Source organism: Leptodactylus fuscus, chromosome 6 (genome assembly GCF_031893055.1).
Source record: "Leptodactylus fuscus isolate aLepFus1 chromosome 6, aLepFus1.hap2, whole genome shotgun sequence".
Lineage (NCBI taxonomy): Eukaryota > Metazoa > Chordata > Amphibia > Anura > Leptodactylidae > Leptodactylus > Leptodactylus fuscus.
The window spans coordinates 87,858,064-87,873,878 of NC_134270.1; the positions used below are offsets into that span (position 1 = coordinate 87,858,064).

At 45.2% G+C, this 15,815-nt stretch overlaps 1 protein-coding gene across 1 annotated transcript in view; it reads left to right on the forward strand.

Annotated features, from left to right (window-relative positions):
* The window catches only part of LOC142208359 (sulfotransferase 2B1-like), a 62,527-nt gene extending 46,712 nt beyond the window's left edge, over positions 1-15,815 (forward strand). Inside the window, exons 4-6 of the mRNA XM_075276810.1 lie at positions 9,316-9,410; positions 11,497-11,677; positions 15,655-15,815. Of these exons, the coding sequence (XP_075132911.1) occupies positions 9,316-9,410; positions 11,497-11,677; positions 15,655-15,773 (395 nt within the window). The 3' untranslated portion in view covers positions 15,774-15,815. The remainder of the gene's footprint in view (positions 1-9,315; positions 9,411-11,496; positions 11,678-15,654) is intronic.

A 15,815-nucleotide genomic window follows, 5' to 3' on the forward strand; every position in this document is an offset into this window, starting at 1 on the left:
GTCCAAACAACATGCTCCAGTACTTTAGATGTAGATCAGAAACCACTTTTCCTTCCGACACCAGATTTAACCAAGCTTAATCATCATCATCCTGCTGAGATGGAGCCACTAAAGGAAATCTTGCCTTCCAAGGCATGTTTAGGAGCTGTGACTGAGCCAAATCTAAACACAGAGTCCTTTGGAACTGAACAAAATTCACCAGCAGTGTTTTTGGCCCTTAGGGTGAGTTGAGCCTTGTACCAGCATGTGTGCCGTAACATCAGACGGGCCCTAAGTTCTGCGCTTTGCACAAAGTTCCACTTGACCACTGACGAGTGGAGAAGTGCATGCGACCAGGGATGCTACATCTCAATCATGGCACACTGGCTGAATGTAGTTGAGGCTGGGACCGGGTCGCAAACTGTGGCGGCCTGCCTTGTCTCCCCGCCCAATATTCCTGGCAGGAGTGCTGAAACACCACCCTCCTCCACTGTCGCCGTTAAATCGACCCCAGCTACGAGCTGGAAATGCTGCAACACTGGTGTGGGGAGATGTCAGCAGGCCGTGCTGAAGCTCATCAGCTTGGGGGACAGACAGCACACTGCTTCCAAGGTGAGGGATGCCATCCTGGATGATATGGCAATGTGTTTTTCCCCGCTGCACCTGGGGCCAGGCATTTTTTTCATGTGTGATAATGGACCAAACCTGGTAGCAGCTCTGGAGCTTGCCAGCCTCCAACAAGGTCCATGCCTGGTCCATGTTTTCAACTTATTGGTGCAACGGTTTTTAAAAACGTACCCCAATTTACACGAGCTACTGGTTAAAGTGCGGTGCTTGTGCGTCCACTTTGGCAAGTCTACAGTAGCTGCTGCTAGCCTCAATACACTCCAGCAATGCCTACATCTGCCTGAAGCACCCGCTGTTGTGCGAGGTCACCACACGTTGAAACCCTAGATACCATATGTTCAGCAGGGTGTGTCAGCAGCAGAGACCTTTTTATGGAGTTCCATCTCCAAAACCCAAGGGTTCATCAAAGTCAGCTCCCACAGTTTCTGCACCATGAGTGCCCATCGATGGCAGACTTATGTGAAATCCTATCCCATCCTTTCCACTGGACACTTTACAAACTCACTAGAACCTCTGGACAGAAACATAACTGTAAACTGAAAGAAACATTAGCATGCGCTCATCACAATTCCTGATAACAGCTGCATTAAACAGGGTGCAGGGTACAATGCAAACAAGGCCTGAGCACCAGGAACAGGTGTTACAATGGCTAGCGGATAATGCTTCCAGCTGCTTTTCCACCAGCCAGTCAGCCACTACCTGCCCCTCCTTCCTCCCAACATGCCCAATCTTCCCAACAGAGTCATCCCACCCTTGCCCCTCCCAGGATCTATTTTTGGGTCCTTTTACTGTCTCTCCCTCTGTTGAAACACTTCCCGAATCGCAGGAGCTACCAGACGACTTTGTGTGTCCTGATACCCAAATACTGGAGCAACCGCCATTTCCTACCAATTTTGTGGTTGTGGACTCGCAACCGGCATTTCTGGGCCTCAGTGATGATGACGAGACATAGTTGCCATCAGGGCAAGCTGTGGTTATGTGCGGTTTGCAGTAAGGGGAGAGTGAGCAATTGGAAGTTGGTGGCGACGAGGCCACCGACCCGACATGGACAGGGGTGATGTCTAGGGGCGAAAGCAGTGTAGATGTGGAGGCAAGCTAAACAGGAAAAAAGGTGGCTAGAGGCAGAGGCATGGACAGGGGTGATGTCTAGAGGGGAAAGCAGTGTAGATGTGGATGGAAGCACAGCAGCAAAAAAGGTGGCTAGAGGCAGAGGCATGTCCAGAGGCAGCAAGGACAAAGATTTTCCATGTACTAGCCACTCGCGCAAAAATCACCCATGTTGGCAGACTTATTGCTCCAACAGCTAACAACTGCTCTCCGGTCCACACCCACCAGGGGCACACTCTCCAAGGTCTGGGACACGTTAATGGCACCCCCTGGCCAAACTACCGCCACTGAGGGGCCTAGTGTCACCAGGAGGGACAAGTATAGGCGCATGTTGCAGGAGTACCTGGCTGACCCCAGCCCTGTCCTCTGCGCCCTACACTTATTGGGTCTCCAGGTTAGATTTGTGGCTGGAGCTTGCGCTATATGCCTTGGAGGTCCTTTCCTGCCCTGACGCCTGCATGCTATCGGAAAGTGTCTTCAGTGCTGACTGTCTGACTTTCATCAAAACGAACAGCCAATGGATAGACCCATCATTTACATGTCAGTTACATGACAAATTTAGTACACATTTTGCAAGTCCAAACTGAGTATGGGCTTTGACAAGAGCAACCTTACCACCTCTTGCATACGCTGTCATTTGGAAGGCAAGCCCTGGGTTCAGTGGGAGAGAGCAAACTCAGGACAATCGTCGCCCGGCGTTGCTGACACTGCCTCTTCCACTGTTTACAGTGCTGGTGCTGCAGTCCAGACCACCAGTCTGGACACCTATAAATCTGTCTCTGACACTTTGTGGAGTTCACCCCCATCTGCCCTTTTTGCCTGCACCATCATGCGCCTCTTCCCAGCCACTCCCCATCTCCCAGGCATTTCATTGCAGGCAGAAGTACAGTGCAAGCCACCCACATGCCCAAACCTTCAACGGCCTCATTTAAAAATTGCTGGCCCTGGAGATGTTGGCGTTTATGCTTCTGGATACTCAGGCTTTCTGTCACCAGATGGCAGCTGTGGCACCTCGCTATGCTGGGCCTAGCCATTACTACTTCTCTTGGTGTGCTGTCCCGCCTTGCACCTGCATGTGTCCCATAACATCAGTCGGGCCCAGAGTTCCGCACTTTGCTGCAAGGTCCACTTGACCACCGACGCATGGACAAGCGCCTGAGATCAGGGATGCTGCTTCTCTGTAATGGCAGGCCGGGTGAATGTAGTGGAGTCTGGGCCCGGGGTGTAAACTGGGGTGGCCTATCTCCTCTCCCAGCCCAAAATTCATGGCAGGGGTTCTCTGAAAGCCAACCCAGACATCTATGAGGTCCTACAAAGGGAATCTGCCCAGTTCCAGTCCCAAGGCAGAGTGCTGATCTGCGGCGACCTAAACGCCAGGACTGGAACAGAGAAAGACTTCCTGTCCTCTAATGGAAACCTGCACATCCCAGTAGGCGAGGTCCACCACCTGCAGTCTGCACAGAGAAGAAGAAATAGCTATGACATAGTCGTCAACAAGAGCGGGAGACAGCTGCTGAACCTGTGCCGGAGTCTGGGACTGTACATAATGAATGGGCATACCAGGGGGGACTCTCAGGGACGCTTCACACTAAACTCCCACGTGGGCAACAGCGTGGTGGACTATATCATCACAGACGCAGACCCAGCAGACATAGATGCTCTCATAGTCACCCCTGAGACACACCTGTCAGACCACAATCAGATCCTGCTGTACATGAGATCCACTGACAAGCCACTCACACAGCAGCCCCACCAGATTGGTCTCTACAACCTGCCACCATTCTTTAAATGGGCCAGTCACCGGGCCACCGAATACACCAATGCGGCTAACCGACCCGAATTCAAGGAACTGCTCACAAACTTCTATATGAGTTCCTACCAGCCAGACCAACAAGGGATCACCCGAGCAGTGAAGGACTTCAGTAACATCCTGTACACCATGGCAGAACTAGCAGGCCTGAAACAGACAAAGCCCAAGAGACCGACTAACAAACAGTCTCACAAATGGTTTGACAGCAACTGCAAGGCTCTACGCCATTCTCTAAGGGCAGTCTCCAAACAGAAACACAGAGATCCCAACAACAGAGAGTCGAGGGAAGCCTACAACAATATATGCAAGCAATACAAAGGCACCCTCAGAGAGAAGAAACAGAGGTACCTCTCCCACAAAATAGAGCAACTAGAGGACTCCCTCCAGGACAGCTCATTCTGGGAGACCTGGCACCACATGGGCACAAAGCCCAAGAAAAACTCTCTCCACATCCAAAATGGCAATATCTGCCTCAACTACTTCAGAGGTCTCTACGAAAACATCCCAGAAGAAGAACTAACTCCAGAACAGCAACAGATAATCACCAAACTGAGGGACATGGAGAAAGTCATCAAAGACTTCCAGAACCCTCTGGACTCGCCAATCACCATAAAAGACATACAGGAAAGAATTGCCCTGCTGAAAGGCAAAAAGGCCAGTGGCCCTGACGGCATCCTACCAGAGATGATCAAATACAGCCCTCCAGCAATACACGCGGCACTGGCAAAGCTATTCACCCTCGTGCTCAATGCTGGACACTTCCCCCAAGACTGGAACAAAGGCCTCATAACCCCCATCTACAAGAATGGGGACCATTATGACCCCAACAACTACAGAGGGATCTGCGTCAGCAGCACGCTGGGGAAACTATTCAACAGCATCATCAATAACAGAATCCTCACCTTCCTCACACAACACGGGGTCCTCAGCAAGAGCCAAGCAGGGTTCATGCCAAAGCACCGCACCACAGACCATATCGACACCCTGCACAGCCTCATCAAGACGCACGTCCACAACACCAGAAGAGGCAAGATATTCGCCTGCTTCGTAGACTTTAAGAAGGCGTTTGATTCAGTATGGCACCCAGGCCTACTCCTAAAACTCCTAGAGAATGGAATAGGAGGAAGAACGTACGACGTCATCAAGAGCTCCTACACCGGAAACCAGTGCAGTGTGAAGGTGAATGGGAAAAGGACAGCATACTTCCAACAGGCCCGAGGGGTCAGACAAGGCTGTAGCCTGAGCCCAACGCTCTTCAACATCTATATCAATGAACTGGCTACAGCCCTGGAGGCCTCACCAACCCCAGGCCTCACCCTGAACGACCGGGAGGTGAAGTTCCTGCTATACGCCGACGACCTCCTACTCCTGGCCCCCACCGAGAAAGACCTCCAAGAAAGCCTGTCAGTGCTGGAAAAATTCAGCACCACATGGGCCCTACCCATCAACCAGAAGAAGACCAAAGTCATGGTATTTCAGAAGAAGGGCCACAATAAAGCCCCCACCCCACAATTCACACTGAACGGCTCCACACTGGAGAAAACCAACAGCTACACCTACCTGGGGCTGGAGCTCAGCCAATCAGGAAGCTTCAAAGCAGCAATAGAAACCCTGAAAGCAAAAGCCTGCAGAACCTTCTACGCCATCAGAAGACAACTGTACCACCTCAAACGACCGGTGAGGGTCTGGCTGAAGATATTTGACGCAGTCATCTCCCCGATCCTTCTCTATGGCAGCGAGGTTTGGGGCCCGGCAACCTACCCAGACCAGTCAAAGTGGGATTCCAGCCCAACAGAGAACTTCCACCTGGAGTTCTGCAAATACCTGCTTCATGTCCATCGCAACACCACCAACATGGCCTGCAGGGCTGAGCTAGGCAGACTCCCCCTATGGATCACCATACAGAAGAAGGCGCTAGCTTTCCAGGCACACATCCAGGGGAGCAAGCCTGACTCCTACCACCACCAAGCCTGGCTAAGCCACCTGAGCAAACCAGACACTCACCAACCAAACAGCAGCCAACCACCAAACCAAAAACACCAACAGATGATAACCAAGGCCGAAATAAAGGCGACCACAGAGGCAAACAGAGAATGGAGAAATGAAATAAATAACTCCAAGAAACTCACCGTGTACCAATCCCTACAAAGGGACTACACCATGGCCACCTACCTGGAGAGAATACACCACCCCAAACACAGACAGACCCTGAGCCGGTACAGACTGAGCGCCCACAACCTAGAGATAGAGACGGGGCGATACAGGCAGACGTACAAGCCACGGGAGAACAGACTGTGCCAGCAGTGTGACCAGGGGGCCCTAGAAGACGAGACCCACTTCCTGCTACACTGCACCAAATACTCAGCTATGAGGGCCGTCTACTACCAAAGACTCTCTGCCCACATCCCAGACTTCATATCTGCAGACGAGAAGAGGAAACTCTACATCCTACTGGGAGAAGAAGAGGCCACTGTGGAGATCGCTGCCCAATACGTGTCCAGCTGTCACCAAATAAGAGGAAGATGAGACTCCACGGACTATTATATTTATCCCAAGACACCCGCCCCACCCCACCCCCACCTCCCCATATAGCAGTCACCAACGATGAGGAAGATGAGACTCCACGGACTGTTATACCCCAAACCAACCGCCCCACCCCACCTCCCCATATAACGGTCACCAACGAAGAGGAAGATGAGACTCCACGGACTGTTATACCCCAAACCACCCACCCCACCCCCACCATACCCACCACTCACCCACCCGAGTCCAACTTTACTAGCTTTGGCAATGCCAAATATCTATTCAGATGTGACAATAAAGCTTTTTTTGATTTGATTTGATACTCCTGCGCTGCAACCTCGACCCCAGCTACGAGCTGGAAATGCTGTAATACTAGCGTGGGGAGATGTCAGCAGGTCGTGCTGAAGCTCATCAGCTTGGGGGAAAGACAGCACACTGCCTCCGAGGTGAGGGATGCCATCCTGGATGATATGGCAATATGGTTTTCCCCACTGCACCTGGGCCCAGGCATGTTTGCGTATGTGATAATGGCCGGAACCTGGTAGAAGATCTGGAGCTTGCCAGACTCAAACACGGTCCACACATGGCCCACATTTTCATCTTTTTGGTGCAAAGGTTCTTTGAAACCTACACCATTGTTCCTGATATACTGGTCAAAGTGCAGCCATTTTCGTAAGTGAAAAGTAGCCTCAGCTAGGCTTTTGGGGGGACACCGCCTGCAAAGCTGGGTTGAGCTTATTTAACTGGACTGAATTGCTCTGTATCCCTGTTATGGGGGGGACACCGCCTGCAAAGCTGGGTTGAGCTTATTTATCTGGACTGAATTGCTCTGTATCCCTGTTATGGGGGGACACCACATGCAAAGCTGGGTTGAGCTTATATATCTGGACTGAATTGCTCTGTATCCCTGTTTTGGGGGGACACCGCCTGCAAAGCTGGGTTGAGCTTATTTATCTGGACTGAATTGCTCTGTATCCCTGTTATGGGGGGACACCACCTGCAAAGCTGGGTTGAGCTTATATATCTGGACTGAATTGCTCTGCATCCCTGTTTTGGGGGACACCGCCTGCAAAGCTGGGTTGAGCTTATTTATCTGGACTGGATTGCTCGGTATCCCTGTTATGGGGGGGACACCGCCTGCAAAGCTGGATTGAGCTCATATATCTGGACTGAATTTCTGTGTATCCCTGTTATGGGGGTACACCGGCCGCAAAGCTGGGTTGAGCTTATATATCTGGACTGAATGCTCTATATCCCTGTTTGGAGGGGACACCGCCTGCAAAGCTGGGTTGAGCTTATATATCTGGACTGATTTGCTCTGTATCCCTGTTTTGGGGGGACACCCCGTGGAAAGCTCGACTCCCCTCTCTGCAGTATATAGCTCTTAAAAGAGCTGTTGTTTTTCTTCCGTTTTTCCCTGCCTACTAGAAGCTAATACCTATCTAGCCCTCAGCAGATCTCTTTTTCTCCCTATCTCTCACCGCAAATGTCACAAAGATGGCGGCTGATGTTCTTGTAATCAGAGGTCAGAGGTTTTTTCAATTATTTTCAATGCCTTCGTTGTGGTAGTCCCTGTCCCACCTCCCCTTCACAGTTATTGGTGCAAAAAACGCGCCAGGGAATTTTTAGTGCGTTTGCCGAGTGGTATTCGATACCACGAATACCTAGAATACCTCGAACGGCCTGATATTCGATCGAATACCTATTCTCTAATCTCTAATCAACACTCTATGGGACCTTAATGATGTGTGTGATTGCAGGAATCCACGTATAAACTAGTAGCAAGATGCACAAGATCTACATGACCTAAGCGCAATTGGGAAAATACTTTTCTGATGATTATCCCTCTGTGTTGGCGCTGCCACAAGACTAATGGCACATATCTCCATTTATGGTGGGAGTTTGAAAACACTGGACGCAGGTTCAATTGAATCTGGACCAGTTCTGTGGCTTATCCAATCCTGACACCAATGGGTGTTTTATTGAACCTTTGGCCTGATTTCCCACTCAGATTCCAAAAGCCACTGGGGCTTTAGTTGGTGTTTATCGCTAATGCTTGGTTCACACATCAATATGCCATCCGTCCGTTTGAATTCAGTTTGAGGCTGCATGCACACGGAGTTACGCTGGACTTGTAAAAATCCTCATTCAAAGCCATATACACGAGCGCTGCGGACGGCTCCCGAACACTTCCCATTCACTTCAATGGGAGCGCTCGTAACGCCGGCTCGTGTGTACGGCTGTGAATGAGTATTTTTACAAGCCCGGCGTACCTCCGTGTGCATGCAGCCTGAAACTAAAAACGGACTGATGCACATACTGATTGTATACTGACACCTTTTTATGCTGATAGCAAACGCTGTCCTTCCCCTAGAGGACAGATAAGGGGATTAAACGTAGAAAATTGTAAACAGAGTAGAGATAAGGACAAATATACTAATGTCTGTAAGCATATCTGTTTGAAAAACCCAATAAAAAGGTATTTGAAGAAAAAAAAACTGCGTGAAAGTGTACCTAGAAACATTTCTGTTGTTTTAGGCTAAGGCCCCACTTAGTGAATCTCAATGCAGTGTTTTTCACAGAAAGGACTTTATGCCCCTATTATACCTATAAGGAAAACAGAAAACTTTGCAGCAATTTTTACACACATGCTGAAAACTTTTGCACATAAGTATGTGGCATACATTAATTATTATTATTATTATTATTATTATTATTATTATTGATAAGAATGTATATGATTGTAAATATTGTGATTGTGGTATAGTTTTTTTTTTTGGGGGGGGGGGTTCAACATATGCTTGCATTTATAGGGAAAAACAGTTTACCATCAGGGCTGTCCTGGGTAAATCCGCAAAGGATTAAACTAACACATTACTTACACACCCCTCTTATCAGTACATTTCTGCCTTTTGTTGTGGGTGCCTGGCTGTTTCAGTCAGCTACCCAACCAATGGTGCACATTCTTCCATGCTGTCATACTGTAGAATAACTTGATATGTACTGTACCTTTGTATACCTATAAATTATATACTTTATATTTATTATATACTTCTGGATGTTAACCAAAATATCGCTTTGAAATAAACCCACGGGCATTTTTGGGATATTTTGGAGTGCTGCCATTTTGTTTATCTACATATCAGAGGGAGCCAACCTCTTTTGGATTTGCACCCATAATGCACCTATTCTAAAAATATTTTATTATTTCCCTTTGTCTATTTTATGTCAATAAACTAATGAATTTTATCTATGTCATGCTCCATCAGTGCCATTTGGCTCCTGGTTTGATTATATAAAGGGCTGGCTGCAGATGAGAGACAATAAAAACTTCTTGTTTGTTACATATGAAGACCTAAGTCAGGTAACTGATAATATTTATCCTTTGTCTGATATCACTGAAAAAAATAATCACAATTATTCAATATCAGTTGAAACCTTGGTCCTTACACTCCTTATCTAGGAACTGCCTTCTCTGTTTATTTCCACTTTTATACTGATAGTGATTTACATCATTCTGTTCCTATGTCTTTTTGTGTATAAATATGTCTCTTCGAATATTGTGTGATATTTATATCTACTGTCTATTATGGTAATATTTGAAACTTCTCTCTCAAAAAGGCAAAAGACTTATAGGTATTTTTTTACTTATTTGGCTAACCAAAAAAAATTTGCATTTGCAAGATTTCAAAGCACAGATGCTCCTTCTTCAGGTATTTCCAAACGAATGACTGAAAGTAAAGCACAAAACTGGCAAGATGCTACACAAAGGCAAATAGTTCATGAGGTGTTAAGTTTAGTTATAAAACTCAGGTTATAGTGGTGAGAACTTTGGGGGGGGGGGGTAGTTTAGAAGTAATATGGAGTTAGTCTGATGAAGGGGGTTGATTTGTGTCCATGTAAGAACTCATAAATCCAGGTGATAGTTTGAGACGTTTTTGTCAGTGATCTGAATTTTATCATCAGTTTGAATTCAGAAATTTTTCTCTTTGTCATTCTTGAAAAGACCTTTAGAATCAGAACTTTTAAGTTTGAAAAACTGTGGTCTGGCCCAAAGGGGGGGTGTGTAGTAGAAATTCAACTGAAATTTTGCTATCTCTAGCACTCGCCATATACTGTAAATATATATTTTTGTTAAATTAAATGTAATTGTGGAGTATTAACTGTGTTGGTTGGTTATTTTTTATTAAGAAAATATTGGCATGTGGCTATGCCATACTCGTGAGGAATGTTGGAGTAAAGAGATATTACATCCTTGGTTGCCAATATTGTGTCTGAGAGTTTGCAGAGGATATTCTTGGTGTCCTCGATGTAGCTTGGTGGACTCCTCACCAAGGATTTTAGAGTCTTCTCAAACCAACCAGAAATACCAACACCAGAAATAATCGGTCTCCCCAGATTGCTTTCTTTGTGCACTTTTGGTAACATGTAGAAGTTACCCATCTTGGGAATGGTTGTTATAACTTCTAGCTGACTCATATACACAGTGTTGAAACTTACAATCAAGAAAAAGGAAATAGAGGGCACACACCACATAGCCGGATGCTTTTAGTTAAAAAATTCAGTCCTTTATTGCGACATGTTTAAAAGCAGCTCCTGAGAGGAAGTGAAATACACATAGGCATACAGACAACAGCCGTTTCACACTAATATAATGCTTGGTCAAGCCTAAAGATGCATGTTTAGGATTGAGAAAGCGCTATATTAGCGTAAATCAACTTTATACCATCTTTCAGTGTAAATGCCATTCATAAATTTATTACATTACTTTATTAAGGAATTGGGCTCCTTTATATTTATCTGAGTGTCTATAATACAAACTGAGATAGGTATGGCAGCACGGTAGCTCGGTGGTTTGCACTGCAGCCTTGCAGCGCTTGAGTCTTGGATTCAAATATGACCAAAGACAACATCTTCAAGGAGTTTGTATGTTCTCTCTGTGTTTGTGTCGGTTTATTATACTTATAGTGAATGTAGATTGTGAGCCCTATATGGGACAGTGATTGATAATGTCTGTAAAATGCAGCAGACTATGATGTGGCACTAAATAAATAAAATAACAATAATAGGTTTATAATAGAGGATGATATATCCAATATGATCTGTGGGTTTTGTTTTCCATTTGGAACTTTGAGACCTGCTTTGACCCTTAGCCTAATGAGTTTCTTTTGTTTTCATTTAAATTTTCACCAAGTATAGGGAAAAATAGTGTTGTAATATTGAGGGTTTTTTTCTAGCTAACATGGTGCTACATTATTTTTCAGCTATTACGGTAAGATATATATTCCAGGTTCTTATCAGTTCTCAGGGTCTCAGGTCAGAAATCACTTTCTACATGGTCATTTTCTATATGGTCATGGGATACAATTGGTATTTGTTTTATTTCATAGTTTAGGTGTTGTTTGTATTGTGTCTAAAGTTGTATCCAAGACTTCTTTTATTAATTCCAGGACCGAAGAGGAACTATAAAAAAGATTTGTAAATTCCTAGACAAAGAGTTGGAAGAACAAGCCATTGATATAGTTGTGGAGCATTCCAGCTTCAGTAGCATGAAAAACAACAACATGTCCAACAACAGCCTGGTTCCAGACTATATCATGGATATTCAAAACAACCATTTTATGAGAAAAGGTAAAAACCAAACAACCATTATCAGTGATCTATGGCTTAAGGAAATCATGAATCATTTGCAAATCTTGTAAACACATATAAAAAGTGAAACGGTGCATGTTTCATATACTATACCAATCCTGAAACTCCATTTGCCTTAGTTTAGGATTGGTTGTACTTAGGTGTCCTAGGAGAGTGGAACAAGTTGTGTACAGATCCATACAATAGATGTAAGTCAGTGAGCCAGAACAGAAATTATATGAAATGAAAGAGTTTGTACCTCCACCAGTTAAAACCTCTGATATGTCAAAAGGTCTTTACAATAATAGGTACTTGTGAAAGGATTTCCCAATTTTTTTTTATATCTCTCTATATTATAAAAATGAGTTTCTGTCTGTCTGTTCTTTATGTGTGACCAAACCGATCTTCACCAAATTTGGCAGACAGATACTTCAGGTGATCGGGAAGGTTTAAGACCAAGCTCCAACTCGCTCGGATGTACCGTTGCTGAGATACAGCATTCCCAAAATAATGACCTCCCCCTTAGTCAATACAAACCTGCAAGTGTTTCACTGAAATTCCAACTGCCATAAACCAGGTCACTCCACATGCACAATCCAACACTGATATCTAAACTGAGATACATGAATCAGAGGATTAGATGCGCGCGTCTGCACACAGTTCCACAAACCCGAGGACTAGATATGCATGTCTGCACACAGTTCCACATGCCGCAGTATTAGATATTCACGTCTGCGCAGTTAGTTCCACACGCCAGAGGATTACATACGCGTGTCTGCACACAGTTCAGCAGGCCAAATGATTAGATACGCGCATCTGCACACAGTTTAACAAGCCAGGGGATCAGATACACACGTCTGCACACAGTTCCACACGTCCGAGGATTAGATACGCATCTCTTCACACAATACCAGATCCCGAAGGATTAGATACGTGCGTCTGCACACAGTTAGTGCCACACACCAGAGGATTACATACGCACGTCTGCACACAGTTCAACAGACCGGAGGATTAGACACATGCGTTTGCACACAGTTCAACAGGCCAGAGGATTAGATACGCACATCTGCACACAGTTCCACATGTCTGAGGATTAGATATGCGCGTCCGCACACAGTTCCACAAGCCGAAGGATTAGATAAGCACATCTGCACACAGTTCCACATGTCCGAGGATTAGATACATGCATCTGCACACAGTTCCACATGGCGGAGTATTAGACACTCAGTCTGCACACGGTTAGTTCCACACACCAGACGATTAGATACGTGTGTAGGCACACAGTACTATATGCCGGGCGATTAAATACACACGTCTGCACACAGTTCCACTTGCCGAGGATTAGATATGCATGTCTTCACACAATACCACACGCAGGAGGATTAGATACATGCTTCTTCACACAGTACCACACGATTAGATACGCATATCTGCACACAGTTTCACATGCCTGAGGATTAGATATGTGCATCTCCACACAGTTCTACATGGCGGAGTATTAGGTACTCGCATCTGCACACAGTTAGTTCCACACGCCAGTTGATTACATACGCGCGTCTGCACACAATTTAAAAGACCAGAGGATTAGATACGCATATCTGCACACAGTTCCACACGCCCGAGGATTAGATATGTGCGTCTGCACACAGTACCACATGCCGAAGGATTAGATATGCACGTCTGTACACATTTCCACACACCGGAGAATTAGATGTCTGCACACAATATCACATGCTGGAGGATTACATACGCGCGGCTGCACACAGTTCCACATGCCGGAGGATTAGATATGCATGTCTGCACACATGTCCACACACCGAAGGATTTGATACGCATGTCTTCACACAGTATCACATGTAGAAGGATTGCATACGCGGGTCTACACAAAGTTCCACATGCCGGAGGATTACATACACACATCTGCACACAGTACCACACACCGGAGATTTATATATGCACGTCTGCACAAAGTTCCTCATGCCAGAGGATTAGATATGCGTGTCAGCACACAGTACCACATGCCGGAGGATTAGATACACGTGTCAGCACACAGTATCACACGTCGGAAGATTAGATGTGTGAGTCAGCACAGAGTACCACATGCCGGAGGAGTAGATTTGTGCGTCAGCACACAGTACCAAACACCAGAGGATTATTTGGCTTGTCTGCACACAGTTGTACACGTCGGAGGATTAGATACATGTATCTGCACACAGTTCTACACTTCGGAGGATTAGATACATGCGTCTGCACACAGTTCCTACACACTGAGGGATTAGATATGCATGTTTGCGCACAATTTCATACGCTGGAGGATTAGATACATGCATCTGCAGACAGTACCACATGCCGGAGGATTAAATATGCGCCTCAGCACACAGTACCACACACTGGAGGATTAGATACGCGTGTCTGCACACAGTTACACATGTCAGAGGATTAGATACGCACATCTGAAAACCGTTACACACACCGCAGGATTAGATACGCATCTCTGCACACAGTACCACACATTAGAGTTTTACTCCAGGTTTCCATAGCAACCCAGCCATTTTTCTTAAGTGCTGTATGTCAGCTTTAAAGGGGCGGGGTGCTGTGGATGACACTGTTACTCCAAGTATCCATAACAACCGATCACAGGTTTTTCACTGTTATCCAAAACACATGATCACATGACACTTATGGACACACACACACACACACATGACATACAAAATACACCAGTGCAAAACTGGACAATTCTTATGGGACCACTACACAAACAAAAAATGAAATATACCCGTGCGAAGCTGGGTCCTCCTGCTAGTTTTTTTTTTTTTTTTTTTTAAAAGACTTGGCAGGGATGTATGAAATAAAAAAAAATTAGAATGAGGCTTATCTATCTGCAGTAACAGACACACGGTCAAGAGTTATGCTGTTTCTTGAAAAAAATAAAACTGAATATGATATAGGTCTGGTAACTGCCTGAATATCCCTGTGTTACAGTTGTCTATATTATAAGACTAATGTTGCTGTGAATCTCATGGATTTTTACAAAGATTTATAATAAGTTAGTGTTGGGTGCATTCACACGGAGTAAAATGGAGTGTATTTTGGAGTGTAATTTTACACGTGTAAAAAATTAACGCACGTATTTTGGAGCATTTTTTACACGTAACGTTTACGGAGCATTTACGGAGCATTTTTTGGAGTGGTTACGGAAGCGTGTTTTTCTACACGCGTAAACGCTCCAAAAAATGCTCCGTAAACGCCATGTGTAAAAAAAATTTTTTACACGTGTAAAATTACACTCCAAAATACACTTTATTTTACTCAGTGTGATTGCACGGCTAAGGCTCCATGTAGCGGGATGTAGCAGAAAAACACTGTGGGAAATGCATCTCAGTTTTTCCCGCAGTGCTTTTCACAGAAAGTCTACAGAGGTCATCTCTGTGGACTTTCTGCTTCCATTACACCAATAGGGAAATCATAGAGTGTCCGCTGCACAATTTTTTTGCAATGTGTGGATGAGATTCGTTTGAATCCCATCCACTTTTCAGGGACTGTAAAACACGGTGGTTTTGCCACGTGGAGCCCTGGCCTGAAGCGCTGAACATGCTGTTCAATCTGCAGCTAACACGTAGTAGAGTTGAAGTAGGCAAGAAGATTGATATAGTTTTATTGCAATAACTTGTCTCATATTCATTTAAATCTCTACCTTGAGTGATGAAGTCCACTGGACAGGCTGTTATTCACTACATGGGACTGCCCTGTGGACTCTCAAATCTACACTCATTCTGAGTTTAGATTAATAAACTGAATCTTACCACAAAATTGTATATCAATCTGCTCATCTTCTCCTGTTCTATATTTTGCTGACAATTCCACTGTAGATCAGATACCATGCCCGCTTGATGTGACAAATTCCCCTTTAATAGATAGCTATTGCTTTGATGATTGTTTGAGATGTCTGAACTATTTAACTTTTTTCTTTCAAGGAATCATTGGTGACTGGAAAAACCATTTCACACAGAAACAAAAGGAGTATATGGATAAAATTTACCAGGAGAAAATGAAAGACCTTGATTTTAAATTCAGCTGGGATGTAAATCTTTAATGTAGTTACATTTACAGAAACTGATACTGTCTAGTATGAAAT